At 37.6% G+C, this 20,632-nt stretch overlaps 4 protein-coding genes across 4 annotated transcripts in view; 3 read left to right on the top strand and 1 right to left on the bottom strand.

Moving 5' to 3' along the window:
- The window catches only part of LOC113675127 (uncharacterized), an 18,728-nt gene extending 11,575 nt beyond the window's left edge, over positions 1–7,153 (bottom strand). The window contains exons 1-5 of the mRNA XM_027191662.2: positions 6,730–7,153; positions 6,423–6,514; positions 5,791–5,879; positions 4,517–4,593; positions 3,654–3,837 (exon numbers count right to left, since the gene is read on the bottom strand). Coding sequence (XP_027047463.2) covers positions 3,654–3,837; positions 4,517–4,593; positions 5,791–5,879; positions 6,423–6,514; positions 6,730–6,765 — 478 coding nt within the window. The 5' untranslated portion in view covers positions 6,766–7,153. The remainder of the gene's footprint in view (positions 1–3,653; positions 3,838–4,516; positions 4,594–5,790; positions 5,880–6,422; positions 6,515–6,729) is intronic.
- LOC113675131 (ragulator complex protein LAMTOR1) lies at positions 7,018–14,128 on the top strand. Its single transcript, XM_027191666.2, has 6 exons — positions 7,018–7,162; positions 7,693–7,763; positions 10,271–10,357; positions 11,217–11,294; positions 12,049–12,169; positions 12,893–14,128. Exons 1-6 carry the CDS (start codon positions 7,121–7,123, stop codon positions 12,983–12,985), a joined length of 492 nt encoding a protein of 163 aa, XP_027047467.2. The 5' UTR covers positions 7,018–7,120; the 3' UTR covers positions 12,986–14,128.
- Positions 14,129–15,236: 1,108 nt separating this feature from the next.
- Positions 15,237–18,522, top strand: LOC149035563 (uncharacterized). The gene is made up of 2 exons (XM_089192224.1): positions 15,237–16,137; positions 16,812–18,522. The coding sequence occupies exons 1-2, from the start codon at positions 15,322–15,324 to the stop codon at positions 18,411–18,413; spliced, it is 2,418 nt and encodes an 805-aa protein (XP_089048350.1). The 5' UTR covers positions 15,237–15,321; the 3' UTR covers positions 18,414–18,522.
- Positions 18,523–18,756: 234 nt separating this feature from the next.
- On the top strand, positions 18,757–20,213 carry LOC149035562 (uncharacterized). The gene has a single exon (XM_089192225.1). It carries the CDS (start codon positions 19,539–19,541, stop codon positions 19,965–19,967), a length of 429 nt encoding a protein of 142 aa, XP_089048351.1. The 5' UTR covers positions 18,757–19,538; the 3' UTR covers positions 19,968–20,213.
- The last annotated feature ends 419 nt before the right edge of the window (positions 20,214–20,632 follow it).

Raw genomic sequence — 20,632 nt, 5'->3', positions numbered from 1 at the left:
TCTCATCGACCATTCATTCATGTACGAAGATTTACCTCTGTTCATTAAGTAAACGGCGAGGAAAGTAATTGTGAGTAAATTCAATTTTTTTATTTTGAAGTTGTGAGAGTTAGCTCGTTTGTTTGCTGTAATGGTGTGTTTCACTCTGATCTTTCCTTCACAAAAACTAAATTCGAACGGCACACTCCAACGAGACACAAGGGAATGTACTGCGGCCTTTTCTCAAAAAATTCCTTCAATTTCTGTTGTGCAATTTAAGGTACAAATGTCCAAATTGAACGGAATTGGAAAGACTCATCAGGAGCGTATATTTGTTGTAGAACTTAAATTAAAACTTCGCTCGCTCTTTCACTATGAACAAATTGCTCGAGAAAATTCAGATATTAAATGAATGAAAGTTCCATCGTTCAGTTTAATTGTAACCAAATACCTCACGTTTCAACTTTCTGGGTACTTTTTGTGAACGATTAAAATTAATTGCAGACGGTTTTTAGGCCGCCTGTCAACCAACGTAATGACACTATTGTTTATACAAATTCATTCTGAAACCAATATTTTTCTGTCAGCCAAAGTGATTTGATAGAGAGAAAAGAGAGGATTCATAAGTTATTTATCGGCTTGAGGTAGTGACCGACGTGTTTGCTTAAAAATACTGCCCAGCCGGAAAACGAGGTATATTTATGAAAAATGACAACGAAAGTTGGGATGTACTCGGCGACTCACGAAAGCGTTACCGTGGCCCGTGAGCAGAGATAGGAAAATACTGACCGGGTAAAGAACCAATCAGATTGCAAGATTCGTTACCGTGCCCTCTAAAAAAACAATAATTTTTATTATAATAAAGTTCGGATATAACGCGCGCTGTCATTGGTTGAAAGAGCGTGCTCTATGAGAGTATAGAGCATAGAACTGAGCTAAAGCTGTCACGCCATCTGCCAATCGTACTATGTTCGACCTTTTCCGGGACTTCTTTTTAGCTTTTTCCCGATAATTGAAAGTGAAATTTCGGAACTGAAGCGAGCCGGCAAGTAGCAACAGAAGAATCAAACAACGGTTTGTAAACATACCAGGCGCCGTAATTTACGTTATTAAAACGTGAGCAGATACGAAAATCCTCAAAGGAAAAACAAAATAAACATTCCGAGTTTTAAAGATTTTCATGCTCAGTTAGATTGCAAGCTTACGTATGGTAATAAAAATCAAACACGGCTAACACTCGTATAGTATATAAAGTTCAGTGTTCAAAAACAAAACAGAACAAAACAGAAATGATGAAAAATATAACCAAACTGCATAATTGTTAAAATTCATACTAATCATGACGGTGTCTGAGCGAATATGATCATGCCGAAGTTCATCGCGGCTCGCTCATCATGGCGATCTCAGGTCATCGCAGTAAAGCCTCGGAAACTACATCGGCCGCCCTTCGAGTGAAAAAATAAGAGCTTGCTCTGATATCCTTTCCGATACGTTGAGTGGTAATTCACATCAGTCACTGCAGCCGAGTTTTGCGGCGCTGTCATCACGAGCGATCTTCATGTTCCGGTGAATTCGGCTGTCTTTCATTCAAAAACACTCACCCTGAACAGCTTGTTTTCTACCTTGTCATGTGGAAAAAACTCGCGTGTTTTTATGAGCCATAATTCGGCTGAATTTCACTGAACATTTCACTTCGAGATTCTGTATTAGAGACTTAAAAACTTCAGGCAAAAGTATTAAATTCGACTTGCCGAACTATTTTAGTTTGTAAACTATCGTAGAATGTGAACTTTGATGGTTTTTGAACTTTGATGGTTTGACACTTTTGACAGCTTTAGTCTTGTACAGCCAATCAGATTATTTGAACCATTCTAACAAGGATTCTGATTGGCTTATTGTAGCGTGCTTTATGAGAGTATAGAGCATGCTGACGACATTGTTGTTCGCTTTGGAAATAAAGTTTGTTTTGAAAATTGAAAGTAATGCTTGGGTAATTTAACGGATTCTTTATTATAATTAACAAATAGAGAAGCCTTGACTGTGCTCTGTTCTGTTATAAAGCACTTAGGAAGCGGCTAGAGCACTCAAGAAGTGGGAAGAAACACTCGACTACGTCTCGTGTTTCTCCCTACACTTCTTTCGTGCTCTAGCCGCTTCCTGCGTGCTTTATAACAGAACAGAGCACAGTCAAGGCTTCTCTATTTGTTAATTATAATAAAGTTCGGATATAACGCGCGCTGTCATTGGTTGAAAGAGCGTGCTCTATGAGAGTATAGAGCATAGAACTGAGCTAAAGCTGTCACGCCATCTGCCAAATTGTGCCATGTTCGACCTTTTCCGGGACTTCTTTTTAGCTTTTTTCCGATAATTGAAAGTGAAATTTCGGAACAAGCGAGCCGGCAAGTAGTAACAGAAGAACCAAAGAAAGGTTTGTAAACATACCAGGCGCCGTTATTTATGTTATTAAAACGTGGGCAGATACGAAAATCCTCAAAGGAAAAACAATATAGACATTCCGAGTTTTAAAGATTTTCACGCTCAGTTAGATTGCAAGCTTACGTAAGGTAATGAAAATCAAACACAGCCAACACTCGTATAGTATATAAAGTTCAGAGTTCAAAAACAGAACAGAACAAAACAGAAATGATGAAAAATATAACCAAACTGGCATAATTGTTAAAATTCATACTAATCATGACGGTGTCTGAGCAAATATGATCATGCTGAAGTCCATCGCGGCTCACTTATCATGCAGCTCTTCGAGTGAAAAAATAAGAGCTCGCTCCGATATCCTTTCCAATGTGTTGAGTGGAAAGTCACTTCAGTCACTGCAGCCGAGTTTTGCGGCGCTGTCATCCCGAGCGATCTTCATGTTCCGCTGAATACGGCTGTCGTTCATTTAAAAAACACTCGCCTTGAACAGTTTGTTTTCTACCTTGTCATGTTAAAAAACTCGCGTGTTTTTATGAGCCATAATTCGGCTGAAGTTCACTGAAAATTTCACTTCAAGATTCTGAATTAAAAACTTCAGGCAAAAGCGTTAAATTCGACCTGCCGAATTATTTTAGTTTGTAAACTATCGCAGAGTGTGAACTTTGATGGTTTTTTAACTTTGATGGTTTGACACTTTTGACAGCTTTAGTCTTGTACAGCCAATCAGATTATCTGAACCATTCTAACAGGGATTCTGATTGGCTTATTGTAGCGTGCTCTATGAGAGTATAGAGCATGCTGACGACACTGTTCTTCGCTTTGGAAATAAAGTTTGTTTTGAAAATTGAAAGTAATACATGGGGAATTTAACGGATTCTTTATTATAAAACAAATAGAGAAGCCTTGACTGTGCTCTGTTCTGTTATAAAGCACTTAGGAAGCGGCTAGAGCACTCAAGCAGTGGGAAGAAACACTCGACTACGTCTCGTGTTTCTCCCTACACTTCTTTCGTGCTCTAGCCGCTTCCTGCGTGCTTTATAACAGAACAGAGCACAGTCAAGGCTTCTCTATTTGTTAAATATCACATATATGTCCATCAATTGACCAATATGTTCACCATGGCTATCTCATGAAGTACAAAAGATGCACTTCATCTAAGAAACACATTATTTTAGCTGCACACATTCTTTTTACTCTCTGTTATTTCAATCCCTGTAAAGCTACATTCATGTACAACTCACCTTGTTTGCTTAAAATGTTAGCAAAGGATTCAGCTGTGAGACAACCTTGTTCCATGTCAGTAAACACAGATTCAATCAGGAATTTAAAACTGAACTGATCTTCAACATCCATTTTGGTAATCTGATCCACAAATACAGCTACATTATCACACTGTGTTGCTCCACAAAGTAACAGTGTAATAACCTGTAGAAGAAGAAAATCATGAGGGTATAAATTTTTGTGACCTTTGACCTTGCAAGTACACATGCTGTTTGAAACAACTTCTAGCGATCCACAAGGTCTTAACCCTTTCACTCCCAAGATCTGATTGTTAATTCTCCCCTCTAGCTGGCACACAATTCCTTGTAAATAAGTTATGAGAATTTGGTGTTAGATCAAGGTAACAACTTCTTCCTGATAAGTTTGAGTATTCTCATTACCTGTTTGCTGAATAATGTATGGATATTATAGGGAGAAGTTGCAAGTTAATCACTTCTGGGAGTTAAAGGGTAAAATGTCTCACAGCTCATGCCAAGCCTGGTAAATATTCAGTGGAAAGAAGTTCAAAAAATTTTTAAGGCAGAAAAAATTATAAAGTTGACAGCTACCGGAAGTTTGATCCTCACTCTAACATTGTTATTTTCAGAGAAAATAGGTGGTCATTTGTGCTGACATACAGTAGACAGGCAAATTCCACTGGTTAACAACTCTTATTGAAACCCCTGGGTGGACACAAACAATTTAGCAGTTCAATCAGAGGTGAGACATTTTTTTCATTTGCCAAACTTGTTTATCAAGCAAACATATAACATTTCATATACTCATCTAAGAAGATCATCTAAGAATGAAAAATAATGAGAGTAAAAAAAGGGAATCAAGCAACCTTTGCTATTTCTAGTTCATTTCTGTTCCTGAGATAATCTTCATTTATAACAGAGTAAAAGTCCTGGCGGTGAAATCCTGAAAGGAAGAGAGTTAAACACAGTTTACATCTAGGGGACCTTTTTTTCATGTGCTTACTAAATAATGTTCATTTATTTCATATGAATGGGCAAAAATGTGCTAAATTATCTCATTATATTTATCATTAATTTCTCAGGGACCCACTGAGAAGAAGCCCATGTCACATTTCAGCCATGAAGCCTGACCCCCCTATGACTATGCCCCTGGTGCTGAAGTGAGAATGACAGTCTATGCACAAGTTAGTAACTATGTGTAATCAAAAATTTGCTGCCATCAAAAATTTGTAAAATACGGTCATCACTGCTTTCTGCTCATGGTCATTCTCTCCACAAGCCTTAATATATTTTCCAAATATTAACAGTCTTCAAAAGCAATCCAAGTTAAATCTCAACTCATTACTACGCTCTACTACCCATTGATTTTTTACAACTTTCAATTGTCTAACCCTCTCCCCTGTTTCAACATTTACATATACATAGCCTCTTGCAATATTGTTTGGGAAAAGAGGAATTTTTGAGTAACTTTCTAATTATGAATTACAAGGTTTCTGTTCATCATGTTGATTGAAGGGTTGTGAACCACCGAGTGAGGGGAGGGTGCAAACTACATGTACCTTTCCCCACCCATTGCAGATAGTAGCTATAAAAAAAATTTGTTAATACATAATACAGGTCACAAGTTTCAGGTCTGCTTATACAGCAGAACCCTGCTTTGTTGCAAACTCAGTAATTTGGTCACCTAAAAATTACAGCCACTTTTTATGTCCTGGCAAAACAGGAATACACCTTCTTATAAAAAAACCCTCATTAACATTCTAAAATCCTAAATAGTAGAGTCCTTCAAAACTTCACCCCTTTAATACAGCCACTAGCACTTAAAATAAAATGCCTGTGACATGTCATTGTCATTGTTCTCTGTCATTTCCTAATCAAAGAGTGATTTTACTTTACAGTCAAGTAAGAAACCCTCCTTCTTTCTTTATTAAAATGTTAAAGGAAAGTAAATCTTGACCTTAACATTCTCTTGGGCAAACTGCAAAGTGATAAAAAATAAAATTTGACCCTATCCCAGTGATACAGCCTCCTGTATGGCAATTTGTTTTGGCCCATTGGTGACAGTATTAACAGGGTGCCTTAACATAATTGCCAGTTCTATATTTGATTTAAACTTAATCAAATTATGACTCTTACATACCCTTTAGGTAGGAGATAATCAGTGACAATACTTGCTCAAGTTGGAATTCATCACTGCCACCTGGAAGATCTTTGACTGTTTCCTTGTCACTAACAGTTACAATATGGATGACAGGGATATTCAAGTGGTGTTCAAAAGTATTGAAAAGAGTAACAAACACAAAATTTTGAAAGCAAAGAATTGGGTGGCGTTTAAAATAGAAGAAGAAATAAAACATAACAAAATTAATATAGGCAACACAATAATGCCTTGTTGTGAGGAAAGACTGGTAACCAAACCATGTCGTTTGGGAATGCAGAAAAATGTGAATAGCTACGTGTGCGTGTGGTACAAAACAAATTTCAGACTCAGGTTTCCGTCACTTATAATTACAGCGCACATAAATCAAACCAAGGACCGATGAGTAATGTGAAGGATAAACAAATGTATCGAATGAGTTTCATTTGTCGAAGCCAATTCATGGATTTGGCGGAGATTTAGGAAGCAACATGAAAAATACAAGATCAAATTGCCTCCCAACGAACGTACATGTACATGCATGTAGCTTCACCGACTCTCGCCGATCCTCGTCTTTTATAGCTGGTGGATGCAATGGTAAATGGAAAAAAAAGTTTTTTTTACTTAGTACTTACATTAGATGTATAATCTTGAGCAACAGGTTTTTACTTCCCGGATCCGTAATGTTCTCGACTTTCTCTTCTTCGCGTGAAGCATTTGCATTGATCTTTAAATTATCAAACAAAGACGGGAATGAAACAAGAATAATTTGCGTTAATTTTGCTGTAAATGGTAAAAATTTCTTTATATTTCAGTCAGTTCTGCAAATGGGAAGAGATCAAGAGAAATGTATGCAGACGAATGTACAACTCGAATGAAGTTTTAATTTGGCTACGAGCACTTTTAGTACATTGGAAATGCGAAAAATAACGGATTACTCACCCAGTTCAACAAAAACTTGGAGCTGGCCTCATTCATTTTGGAACTCCCAAGGAGCTTACTCCGCAGAATACGTTAAAATAGTCCAAACAGAAGCAAGATCGAGAAAACGCACAAATCGAACCGCAAAATAGAATGTAAACTGCTCAGAAGATTTGGCGGTTGATTTTGAAATTGACACGATTAATCCCACAAAGCTTAGCGCGGTGTGAATGTGTGTGTATGTGCGGCTGAGAAACCAAGCCTGCTACGATTAAATTTCCTGTGAGAAGATTTTGCAAAATCCGTCGTATGTGAAGTATCGTGCCTCGAACTATTTTCAGGTTTTGAAGACATTTGGTTCCCTGAAACTAGCTTAACTCTTCGTTAAACAGTCTGTACTAGCCTTCCAGGAATGGGGTGCTGTTTCAGTGGCGAGGAGAGAACTGATGGCTCTGTAAGTGAGGTTTTCATGTTTCTTTTTCGTATAGGATCGATTTGTCATGTGACTGTCAGTCTTTTTCGGGGCCTGAGAATCGAATATTATTTTTTTCGCCTTCTTTGTAGATTTCTTTATATCTTTTCTACAGGTATATGTGTTGTGCCTGTGTGATTATTCGTGTAGTTTGGAACCTCTGTTGTCTGTCGTCTGATTATCGTAACGTACATTGTAATAATTCAATGATCAAAAGATCCTAATAAACTTTAGCCGAAACTTAACTGAGCTGATCTGTATTTTCTAATCATAGTGAGGTGATGATGACAGAAAGCACTGTTAGAAAAAAATTCAATAGTTTACGTCATTGGGTCAACAATCACTCAGTGATTACAATATTATACTCTTTATAAGTGATCTGATCAGGTCTGCCTCTTCGAATTAGGTAATTAAAATAGCAGCGTATAAATCTTACTAGGCTAAAATGTACCTGATTGTAAAGTTATTCAAGAGATTGACTTATCTACAAAATTGATGTGTATTTTCTGCAGAGGCAAGCAACTGAGAGAGATCCATTACTAGGAGGAACATCAACACCAATTACCAATGGACAGAGACCAGTGTGAGTTGATTATTTCGCATTTGCTATTATTTTGTATGATGCCACTTAGCTGCTTAGGCCAGGGAGGAAAGATAGGAGGTCTTGTGACCATCTAAGTATTGTCTCATTGCAATATTTCAAGGTTAGAGAACCTCCAAAAGCACAGTGTTTTTATTTAATTGGCATACCTTTTAGCTCTAAGTACAGTCAACTCTCGCCCTGCAGACACCTTGCTATCACAGACACCCTGCCATTGTGGACAAGAGCCAACCCCCTTCCCTCTCCTCAGCAAAATGCATAAGGAAGTGACTGAAATAAACTCCTGTTATTTCAGTTTCTCGCTATCACAAAAAGGCAGACACTTTTATGCCCTCCAGCACAGTGTTTCATTTGTATTTTCTTTCTCTGTTCTGGACACTTGAGAAACTTGTCCAAAACCTGACTCACACATTATAAAGCAACATTAAAATAACAAAAGAAATGATTTTTTAAAATGGGTGCAAACAGGAGAATTTCCTGCTTGCAGCAGCCAGATCTTTTTCCAGTTTATAAGGCAACATTTAAAAATATATGTTCGCTTAGTTACTTATTATTTCATATGTTTAGAGACAAAACAATTGTTTTTCTCTGGTACCCCACTATTACGGACTCTCAATCTCCTCTCTGAGGGAGTCCAAAATAATGGGAGTTGACTGTTTAAGGTTTTACCTTTGCTGTCACCCTCAATCTCTCTGAAGAATATTTCTATCCAGTTCAGCACGAGAATGAGCTACACTTGTAATTAGCCTATGTGCAGCCGTACCCTCCCGTCCAAGATGAAACAAAGGCCAGGGAACGTCTACGCAAACCTGGCACTAATTGAGTTCAGTTGACCGGTTTTCTTCTTGAGAAGAGAGGTGATCAATCACTGGCACTGCTTGATATATTAAAGAATTCTCTATAGCCAGTTGGTAACAAAACAGAAACATTGTTACCTTTGAAAAACATATTTATGGTTTTCTGCTGTTCTTCTTGAAATGTCTCTGGCCCAAAAGTCATGCTAACTTGCCTTAAAACCTCATCGTAGATGGCTGTTGTCTGAGAAGTTGTCTATGAAAGCATTTTTTTCACCATCTTGTTTGCAGTGTTCTCCTTTTCAGGTGGTAACCAGTAACATTTACTGTCTTTAGTACCTCTTATTACTGTTTAAAATTGCTTGGAATTCTTGAAATTCAACAGGTAAAAGGATTGCTTTACCGGTTTGAAAATTTATTTTACCTGTCATGCTTAAAATAAGGGAGAACACTGTGTTTGCTAACTAGTGTCAAAATAAATTACCAACTTTAGCTAATCAGAATTGAATCAAAGTGCTCTGTGAGCAAACTTTTTGTTTCTGGTTCAAAAGAAAAGGTTGGAAGTAAATATGGGTGAAAAGTGAAATTTACTGTCTATCATTGTAAATATTGGAAAATCACGTCAATACTGTCTTAATGACAACATTAATGATTCCCTCTTTATCAAATGAGACAAACAGGAATGAGTTTTGAGTGCTATAACTAAGCCCAGACTGCCACCGTCATTTTGGATTTTAATTTTGTGAAAAACGAAGGTTGTTCTCTTATTTCAGTGTGAATCCTCGCACACCTGCCAGTCACTGGCACTGCTTATTGAAACTAAAACGAAAAAAAAATCCTTTTAAGATTATCATTGGCTTCTTTTTCACCCCACCACTATTCTTAGCAATAAAGGTTGCCATTTTGTTTGTTTATTACTTGCCAAAAACTATCAAATGCACTCAAAAGCCTAAAATAAAAAAAAAGTTTACAGGAATCGTTCAAGCGAGCGAGCGAGTGCCATTCTCTACATCATATTTACAACTCGCTCTTGCACATGCACACAATTCATGAGTTAAAAAAGAATTGGCAAAAGGGGTTAACCAATAAACAGTCATTATATTTTTCTTTTTTTGCAAAAGAGGGACATCATGGAACACAATAAGTGTTAGGTTTGCATAGACATTTCCTTGCCTCCATTTCACCTGGGGGGGTGGAGGGTATGGCTACATTTGTTATATGAGCCTAGAAATTTGGGTCTTTATCAAGAGGAGACTTAGTTGTTCACTTTCTCACTAATTTTTATGAATTTAAAATATCTTGTCGTCTTTTTTTTTTTCCGGAATTGCTGAATGAGCAGAGTTCCAAAACACAATCACAAAACTTCTCTGGTGGGAACTTATTAAAAGACATGTGAACCCAAACAAAAAAATAAAACATGTCCACCCATTCATGTAAATTTATGTTACTTTATTTGTTGTATGGTGAAATTTACTTGTAAGCTAAACTCTATGTACACTGAACTTAACCCAGTTTATCTGGCTTGCATCTTAATACAACAGGCATGGAACATTACAGATTCAATGATATATTAAGTAACTTAATTGTTTTAAGAATGCTTGCAATTGAGAGGACCAGTTAGCACTTATACTAGTTAACAATAAACAACTGAAACATTCATGTTATTCTTAGTCTGTGACTTGGTTTCATTTTCAGTGATGATGTACTCAACCATAGTTCTGGCCCAATATCCAAGACAGATGAACAATCATTATTAAGCAGAATACTTCATCAAACTGCACAGTATGTAATTTTTCTTGTTATAATCATCTGTCATCAAACTGAATGAGTATGAATCTTGTGTTTGCACATTGGAGGGTTGTACATGGCTATAAGAGCTGGGAACTGGTTTACTTGCCTGGCTAGTTGTTGTAAAGGATTTTGTTGGTCACTCGATCAGCCTTGAAGCCAAGACTATGTCAAAAGGATAATTTAACCATTCAAAATTTTGCTTATTAATTATCAGCCATTAAGCCAAGACTCTCTGAGGAAGATTAATGAGTACAAATTGATTAATTCTATGAATGAAAAGCTTTCTGTACAAACACCATCTTATATTTAACCACTGTATCATCCTGTTTCAAAGTTGGTGAAAACCAGAAACTTGATTTCAGTTCTCCATGGGATACCATCAATATTGTCACAAGACACATGTTACCTGACTGTACAGCTTAACCCTTTCACTCCCAAGATCTCTTTACTAATTCTCTCTACTTTCTGCCATAGAATTTGTTATGATGTTAGTTTGGAGAATTTGGTTTTCACTCAATAATCCTGAAAAAAAATTTTTTTGTGATTCTCCTCACTTATCTGCTTGATATTGTATTGATATTTTAAGGAGATATTCTCTCATGATCACTCATGGGAGTCTAAGGGTTAGATATGACATAAAATTGTTTGAAATTTTCACAGTCAAGGATGAAATGAAGAAAAGTTTTAAACTTGAATGGTATGAGTCTTGCCTCCTCTTGCTTTGAATGGAAACAGAGCCTGTACAACTTAAGGATTTGAACTTCTATGTTTTGAATTTTTTTTTTGTCAGGTGATCCTCAGAACATAATCATGTGACACATGCAAACTAATAACATTACTTATGTTGCAGCAAAGTCATAGATGTCTCCTCAACGGAACCTCACAGTATAGAAAGAACGGAATACATGGAAAGATCCAGACAGTACATGTAAGTGTATTGACACTGAGAACACAACAGTATCATTGGACATTCTGATAATGAAGGGAAGCAATTTTGGTGTGTTGAAATATATGGATCAGTTCATATAAATATGGCTGAATTTCACAATGCTTAATGCACAAAATATTTTTAGATGATCTTAAAATTTTCTCAGTTGAATTAAGTGTACAACAATGATAATACCTGCAATTGCAAAAAATGTAAAGGAAACTCTGCCTGTGCTCAGTCACTGGGCTATAATAAGATGATTCTTTTGTTGTTTTTTGTAAACAGTTATTGATAGAATTATGCACCCAAACTTAGCCCTTTAACCCCTAAGAGTGACTAGTATCTTATTTCTCGTTTCAGTATCACCACTAGTAAATCACACACTGATATCATGAAAATAAAGGAAATGATCACCAACTAAAGAAACTAACTCTTGATCGTTTGACTAATTCTCCTTGTCAGCACCTTAGTAAATGTTCAGAGAACAGTGTGGAGAATATGAATACTGATGTAAGGGTGTAAAGGGTTAATATTGATCTTTCACTAAGAAAACTCTAGTTGGCCAAGAAAATTATCTTGCAGGGTGAAATGTGAACTCTGTAGAATGAGTAAATAACAATTACGTTTGATAAGAGCTAATTATGCAAAAGCCCTAGTGACATTAGCACATTGGATTTAGTCTGAGTCTCCATGACCATCTGACCATGCAGCCACAGTTCTTGTTAACCTTTCGCAAATGTTATTGGGCTTCCAGGTCAAAATTATCTGCTGTTAATGGTTCAGCGCTACATAACGGTTCCAATCTTCCTGGTGGAGTGAAGGCACCTTCGTCAGTGTTAGCTAGTGAACCAATACCACAAGGAGATGTAGCATTTGTAAGTGTTTGATTACTGTTGAAGAATCTGATGGCCAATGTTTTTGTGTCCCGAATTAATGGAAACTGTCCTGTCATTACAAAAAACTCTCCATGGCATAGTGCTAGCATGTTGCAAATCCGGGAATCAGCCGGTAAGATTAAGTCTGCTTGTGGGAACAGTTCTGGAAAAAAAAAGGGATTGTCAAAATTATAAGGATTATTAAGAAATGGACACCAGAACTGTATTTGTTAACCCACTTAAATACTTCTCCCTCCTGAAAAATTCAAGTTGTTTAAAACATACATGTATACATGTACTATCTTTGAAAGGAGGTCGAATGGAACTGTAACAACCTATTTTTCTCTTGAAGAATGGTTTTAAAATCTAAAGAGCAAAAACACAGAGGTTTTAATAAAATGGGGTTACTGACAGTCTACCGCCACCTGTAAGACTTCTCACCACTGTCTTAGTACAAAGCAGGCTGCATTTCTCTTTACAACCACCTACATTTGTATTACACTATCAGCAGCCACATGTGGAAAAATTTACTGTAACCCCGATGTTTTTTTTTAACCAAATCTTACATTGAGATTTTGAGAACTTTTACAGTCATGTTTTGGTATCAGTTCTTCTCTAAAGCAGGGAGTTCTTATTCTCAGTGGTAGTGTTACCATTTTTGTTTCTTATTGGAATCTGTGAAATGAAACAAAAAATGAAAAAAACAACGTTGCTTAATTTCAGGCAATCCAAGCAGCCAAAGGAGCAGATGCATCATTGTCTGGGTTCCATGTTGAACATAGAGATGCCCTTGTGGTACAGTTTGAATCATCTTAGGAATTTCTGATGTTGTAGAGAATGAAATATTTATTGAAATTGAACCTTCCATTATTGCGCCCACCAGTAATTACGAGTAATTTCCAGAGCAACTTACATCAAAAGATAAGTAAAAACAGTAAAAGAAGCATGGGAACAACTTTGGTTGAGCCTTCACAGCCTCCTGCCTCTCAGCTGCACCTCTTGCCACTCCCATGAGGGCAATGAAAACTAGTCCCATGGAATTTTTGCTGAACAGTAATAGATTTGAAACTGATAGGAGTAGGTGCTGGACTAAAACAAAAATTTGTCAATTAGTAAACAAGATTTTGCATTCAAAGTGACTATAATTATGGATATTTAATTCAGAGAGTAATTCTTAATTGATTGTCAAAACACCTGTAGGCAGAGTGTGGGTTGGTTTTGCTTTACTCTACTCTGCTTTTTGGTACAGGAAACTTGCATTGCTTTTTCAACTGAGCATATTCAATATTTAATGGAAAAATATCTTGCTTACACTGAAGTTTCCTGCCCTTTGAATTTGCTCTGAGTCCTCAAAGCAATTTTGTTCTTTTTGAATTTGATTACATGTACTTGATCTTCATTGTACAACACCAACCTGAAAGGCATTCTGCTCTTATTTTATGGGATAAAATTTTGAACATGGTAAGGAAACCTTTTGGAACTTTTCATGTGGTAAAAATGTGACTCATGAAAAGTTCAAATTGCAAAGCAGGTTGGGAAGGAGGTGGGGTGAGGAAGGGAGAGAAGTGGAGGGGAGGGGAAAGGGGAGTGTGTCTCGCAGCTCAAAAAAGATGGAAAAGATGTAAACTTTAAGCCTCAGTGTGTTATGGAAATATATTTTATGGGTATTTCACTGAAAATTACTTCATAGGATTTAGCATGTCACACCTGGGAATTGATATGCCGTGTTCAGTAATGAGTGATGCTACGTTGTTGTCTTGGTAAATGTTTACAGGTATTTCTTAATTAAACTCAAAGCAAAAATAGCAAAGATAGTTTAGAGAGGTATTCCGATTTTCAAAAACATCAAACAATTTCCTGCTTGTAAAAGCATTCTTTTTTTTATCCATCAACTCTCAGAGGTAAAGTAACTTCCATGTGGCTTCTAATAATTTTAATAAAAAAATCCTTCAAATTGGTGATCAGAGTAAGCAGATTTACAAACAAAGTGTTATCCTTAGAGAACATCATATGGTCCTATCTTATTTACAAGGACATGTGTGGCAGCGGGGAGGGGAAAGTCATCAATCTCATTCTATGATTTTAAGGGTTATTGCAGAGCTTACCTGGATGTCAGGGACCAGAGGATTTTGGTTGTATTGCTGTAAAATTTACTTGATCCCCCTCCTCTCTCAGGTGATAAATAATGACTGGTCTTAGAAGGGGTGGGGGGGTACTTGTGCAAATCTACTAGAGTTGGTTTGCCATCTTTCTCATCTGTTCACCTTGGAATCATAACATGTCATTTCCTGTACCCATTTCAAACCTGGTTACTAAAATCCATACGGTGCTACTTATAGTCAGACCATAATCTTAAACTATACCCTTTTGGGGCACCACTCACCCCTTTCCCTACCTCCCTTTCCCACCACTCCCTTTCTTCCTCTAACCCCCCCCCCCCCTTCATACTCATGTTGTCTGAGTGCAATAGGATACTTTTTGATTTACCCTGATACTATATAAATCTCAAAAATCATAATCAATCTCAAAAAGTCATCGCACCAGAAATAGAAAAGAAAAGGAAAAAAGAATGAGGAAACAAAGCCACTGACTATACCTATAAGGGCAGCTAAAGCTGGGAGCCCTGCGGAAGTGCATAGGGCCCTGTCCTGTATCAGTTAGAGTGGCTTCGTTTTTTGTTTTTTGTTTTTTTTACATGAAAACGTTAATACAGGGTTCGCACGCGCCTTGAAAGTCCTTGAAAGTCCTTGAATCTCAAAATAAAAATTCAAGGCCTTGAAAGTCCCTGATAATTGTAGTCAGTGCTGGAAAGTCCTTGAAATTTGTAGCTAATTTAATCCAACTTAGATTCTAGAGTGCCTTATCTGAAAATATATGCAACTGGCACAAACGTAGCAACACATAATAGTAAGATACAAATAACAAACGATCGTAACGCCACTCCGCATGTCGATCAATCGCCCATATCCATTTGTCCTGTTCTTGGTTCTATTAATCACTCTGATTGGTTGAATGTCTCGAATGTCAAGGGCCAATCAAATGTTTTGTACTATTCCCTCTTTCTGAGAAAAGCCATGTGCTTTGAGTGCTTTCCTTGTCTGGATTAGTGTTGATTGTTTGCGTTTTGTTTCACGAGTGAGAGATTTAAAACAATGGGCAAGTGTGTTTTCAGCAACTTGTGGCTTCAGAAATCACTGTATAAAGATTGGCTTCGAGAAGTCAAGGGTGACAAGCACAAGGCACGATGCATCGTGTGTATGAAGGATGTTGACATTTCGAGCATGGGAGAGTCAGCGCTCACAAGTCACTTGAAAGGAAAAAAACATCAAACACTGACATCCCAGAAAAGGTCATTAGCAAGCGTTCCAGATTTTTTTGGCGTTTCTTCTCAACAACCAGCAACTACAAGTGACGATGCCAAAGAAGTTTCAAAATCCGCTTCGTCTGAAAGTGGCGAACACAACACGCTCAACCCCACAAAGTCTAGTACTACGAGTTCATCTGGTTCATCGGTGATGGAAAGAATTGTCACTCGTGATGAGACTTTGAAAGCAGAAATTTTGTGGGCATTGAAGGTGATAATGTCTCATTACTCCTATAAATCATGCGAAGGTACGAGCAAATTGTTTCAAGCGATGTTTCCTGACAGTCGGATCGCGGGTCAGTTTACATGCGGAGAAAAGAAATGTGCATACTTGATCTGTTTTGGGCTCGCTCCACACTTCAAACAACTTTTGAAGGACGTTGTGAAAAAAGAAGAAGCTTATGTACTTATGTTTGACGAGAGCCTGAATAGCGTGTGCCAGTCAAAGCAAATGGATATTCACATTCGTTCATGGAATCATGACAAACACGAAGTTGAAAGTCGCTATTATACCTCAGTGTTTATGGGGCATGGAACAGCAGAGGACATGCTTTCTCATTTTCGTTCAGGCATAGAAGGAATTCCTCTCAAAAAAGTTTATCAGGTAGGATGCAACTCTCGTTATGTTTGGGTAATCCATGAAATTGTTTGCAAGATATGCTTCTTTGAAGTTGTATTATTTCTTACCCTCAATTATCGACATTTCGAAATAGGCAATAGCACAAACTTAGTCTTCACACAATTACCTAATTTCAATTATTCTTTGTCATATTGCCACTCTTTTGAAAGACCTATGTCTTGCCATTATTAAAAAGGTGTGATCAAATTGGAATCAATTATATTGTTTTCATGACTGGCATTTAATTTCATCGTTCGCCGGCGAACGATAATTACAAGAAGTTGCGTTAAATTTTTTTTAACATGAAAATCTTTCAATGTCTGTTATTATTTTGCTGTAGAAGGGCGAAAGATGCAAGATTACTTAATCTAATTTATTGCATGTAATATAAATTGTGCGTTCACAATCTAGCCAATGTTCCAAAAAGCGATAAAATTGTATTAAATAGAAATGAAACACCTTACTTGGTTTTCTGCCCTTTAAGGTCTAAATAAATCAACACTCTTTCATTGCAAATCTTCACAATTCCAATGCATCCATGACTAGTTCACTTCGTGTCTAGGTGGACAATGACACGAACTCTGGGACGTAATGCAAGTACTAAATTAAATAATCTGTTTCCCTTTCAATATTACAAGGAATGTTTTCTCTCATACTAGTTGTCAATGGATGGACCCAACGTTAATTGGAAATTTTACAGTATGCTGACTGATGAGGCAAAAAGGGAGCATAATAGTCACATGCTGAACATTGGCAGCTGTGGTTTACACATTCTTCATGGAGCATTCAAGGATGGTGCTGTGGCATCAGGATGGCAGTTAGACAGGTTGTTCTCCAGCCTTCACTGGCTTTTTCAGGACAGTCCGGCAAGGAGAGAGGACTACACCAAAGTAACAGGAAACTCACTGTTTGCTTTGAAGTTCTGCAAACATAGGTGGTTGGAGAATGTCTTGGTTGCAGAACGTACACAGAGTATGTGGGACAGTGTTGTCAAGTATGTTCAGAGTGCAAGGGCAGGAAAAGTTCCACAGCCACAGAATAAATCCTTTGAAACTGTACAAGAGTTTGTTGCAGATCCCTTTACGACTGCAAAAGTCGCTTTCTTCCTATCAGTAGCCAAGCAAGTGACACCGTTTTTGACACTCTATCAAACCGACAAGCCTATGCTTCCTTTCCTGGCTACAGACCTGTACAGCATGCTTGGGGGATTAATGAGAAGATTTATTAAGACCACTGTTATCAGTGAAGCCAAAACCCCATTGAAGCTTACAAAACTTGACCCTGCTGACTCCAGCATTCATGCCTCTCATTCCAAGATTGACCTGGGGTTTACAGCTGACAAGAAGATCAAGGAGTCGATTGCAAAGTCCACAGTTTCAGAGAAAAGAGTGCTTCAGTTTCAGATGGAATGCAAGGAGTTCCTTATGAAAGTAGTTTGCAAACTGATTGCCAAAGCACCAATTCAGTATTCCCTTGTAAGGAATATAAATTGCTTAGATCCAAGAAACATGATGAGTGACCATGATGTTTCCATCACAAAATTCAAGAGAGTTTTGACTACCCTTGAAAATGCCAAGAAAGTCCCGGAAGGTGAATGTGATTCCCTTTTGGAACTATTTAGACAATTCATTATGGAAGTCCCCTCTTCTTCTCCGTCGGAGTTCAAAGACTATGATCCTAACAATGATAGACTTGATTCCTTTCTGTATCTTCACATGGGACAGAAGCGATCCTACCAATCATTGTGGAAAGTAGTCTCAGAGCTACTGATATTATCACATGGCCAGGCCAGTGTCGAAAGAGGATTCTCAGTCAATAAGCAACTGGAAGTCGAGAACCTCCAAGAGCGCTCCTTCATTGCTCAAAGGCTGGTACAAGACCATGTACAATCTGTGGGAGGTGTCCTTGCTGTTTCAATCAACAAACCACTTCTTTTGTCAGCTGCAGGAGCTAGGCAGAAGTATTTATCATATCTTGATGAACAAAAGAGGAAGAAAACCTCTGAGGGTGTAGAACTGAAGCGAAAGGAGCTAGTCGATGAACTTGACGAACTTAAAAAGAAAAGAAGGCGTTTAGACAGTGATGTTGACAATCTTGTTAAATCGGCAGACGAGTTTGCACAGAAAGCAGAGGACACTGGGAAACTTGTGTGGATTACAAAGTCAAATAGTTTGAGGAGAACTGCAAAAGAAAAGGAGATAGCTCGCAAAGACCTTGAGTGCAAAATTGCGAATGTTGTGGATGAACTAAAAAAGGCATAGACTTTTAGCTCGACTTAAGCTCGGCACAATCGCTACTATGATAAGGTGAACATTCTTTTATTTTGCAGTTGGTGGAGTCCTTGAAAAATAAAAAATATGTCCTTGAAAAGTCCTTGAAAAGTCCTTGAATTTTTAGTCCAAAAAGGGTACGAACCCTGTTAATATGAATAAGGTTGTAAACCAATCTCTGCAGCGGCTCATTTTTACATAGTGGGATCCTTGTGTAATATTCTCATTTAAACTTTGAAAACTGTAGAGTTAGGTGTAACTTATACTGTTCATAGATTATTTTGATTAAAAAAATCACACATGGAACGATGCGTGTACGTTTTTTTTCCTTTCTATTTTTGGTTTGTTTATTTGTTTTTTTTTTTGTCATTGTCTCGTCCTTGTTGTTTTCCTTGTTTTTTTCCTCTCAAAAGGCGGAATATTATAAGGGTACAACTCAACTGGTCAAATTAATGAAAAGATTCCTTGTAGGTGCTTAATTCTGACGCAAGTAAATTGTAGCAAGAAAGAGAGAGGAGATATAAAATGAAAAGCACAATAACCGTGTTACTCTCAGAGGTGATTAGCATGTAACTTCTCGCCATAATAATATCCATACATTATCCAGCAAACAGTTAATGAGAATACTCAAACTTAAAAGGTAGAAGTTGTTATCCTGATCGAACACCAAATTCTAATATCTTAATTACGAGGAAATGTCTCGCAGCTAGAGGGAAAAATTAACTGTCAAATCATGCGGCTGGAAACATGTGCTCTGTTAGTTGTCTTTTCAGTTGGGAGGCGGGGCAACGTTGCATGCACGAACTTCAAGTTCCATGACTAATTAGCTCTGTTGATATGAGATCAAATTCGTGTGGCAAAAGAACGGAATTTTGCGCAAGGACTGATTGAGTACAAAAGGGAAGAGGTGTCGGTTCATTGGAATGCACTCGTTTGAAATTTTAAAAAGCTCCTATCTGGTTTTGAAACGGTATAGACGTGATAAGAGGCTCGTTTTTCAATGGTGCAGTTGCGTTTGCAAGTGAGGTTTGGAATTGTGAACTACTTCGAAAGTTGAAAAACATCCAGCAGTCAAAGAAGAGGACGCACTCGGCAACTGAAGAAGCTACCACAAAAATGGAAACTTCTTTGAGAAACGACCAGAAAACTCCGAAAAATGCGACCGGACCAAAGCACGACTTTTCGTCGTCGGGCAGAACAAGTCCAGCACAGGAACAACCTAAAGTTTCAACACCAGATGGCAGTGATGCTTCGCCTCAAAAGAGCCCAAGCTCGGCTAACAAGATAAAGAGTTTCTTTCAGGATTTACAGCGCGATTCCCGCCACGCTCTGACGAACAAGAAAGCCAAAATAATCCAGTTGTGGGAAGGAAGAAGATGGCGGCGAATGAGCTTGGAAGAGGTTGAGCCTTTTGCTGAAATGGAGGAAAAAGAATTATCATGCTACGGAGAGACTGAGCGTTTGGGATGCAACGCTAGTACAGATGACAATTCTTATAAGACCGGAGGACATGTCGACGGCATCATGGTCGAAAATCGCTGCTAAAGGTGACAATTTGAAACTCGCTTGAGAGTTACTTATTTAAAAGAAAATCTTAATTTAAATGCTATTGATACAAGTTATTCATCAATTCTTGTGTTTCAGAAATGATTCTTCGGCTCATTAGAATGTAGTCAATTTTGTGGAAGAAGATTCGAAATTTAAGACTAAAGGTTAAACGCCCATCTCTCCCAATGTTTGTGTCGAATACCAGTAATCACTTCACACTGTAATAAAATCATTGTTAATTAGTAAGTTCTAGAGTGTGGATTTTTTTTATTGTTAGTATCTTTGAGATGATATAGAAATAGGATATAATTCATGACATGAATTTGTTTATCTCATCAATGAATCGATTTGATTTAAGCGCAAGTTGTTCCTTCAGTTTAAAATTCGTACGCTTTGCGGACCTTCTTTGTGCTCGTTCATCAACTGAACGACGTTTGAAGTCTTACAAAGTATGTCCATTGCATTTTAGCCTCTCCTTTTTCTTGACGTTTGACTACTAGGGATCTTCCAGTTATGTTATTCCACTGTAAAGTTCCACAAGAAACAAATCCCCTACAAAAAAAAAAGACCCTGAATACAGACGAACATACACTAACAGCCAACTCCTTACGTCGGCCATTTTATTTCCCTGTGTTTTAAGGGAGACATGTACAACGCCCAAA

The sequence above is a fragment of the Pocillopora damicornis genome, chromosome 13 (assembly GCF_964200805.1).
Source record: "Pocillopora damicornis chromosome 13, jaPocDami1.2, whole genome shotgun sequence".
Classification (NCBI taxonomy): domain Eukaryota; kingdom Metazoa; phylum Cnidaria; class Anthozoa; order Scleractinia; family Pocilloporidae; genus Pocillopora; species Pocillopora damicornis.
This window is presented reverse-complemented; position numbering and strand designations above follow the sequence as displayed.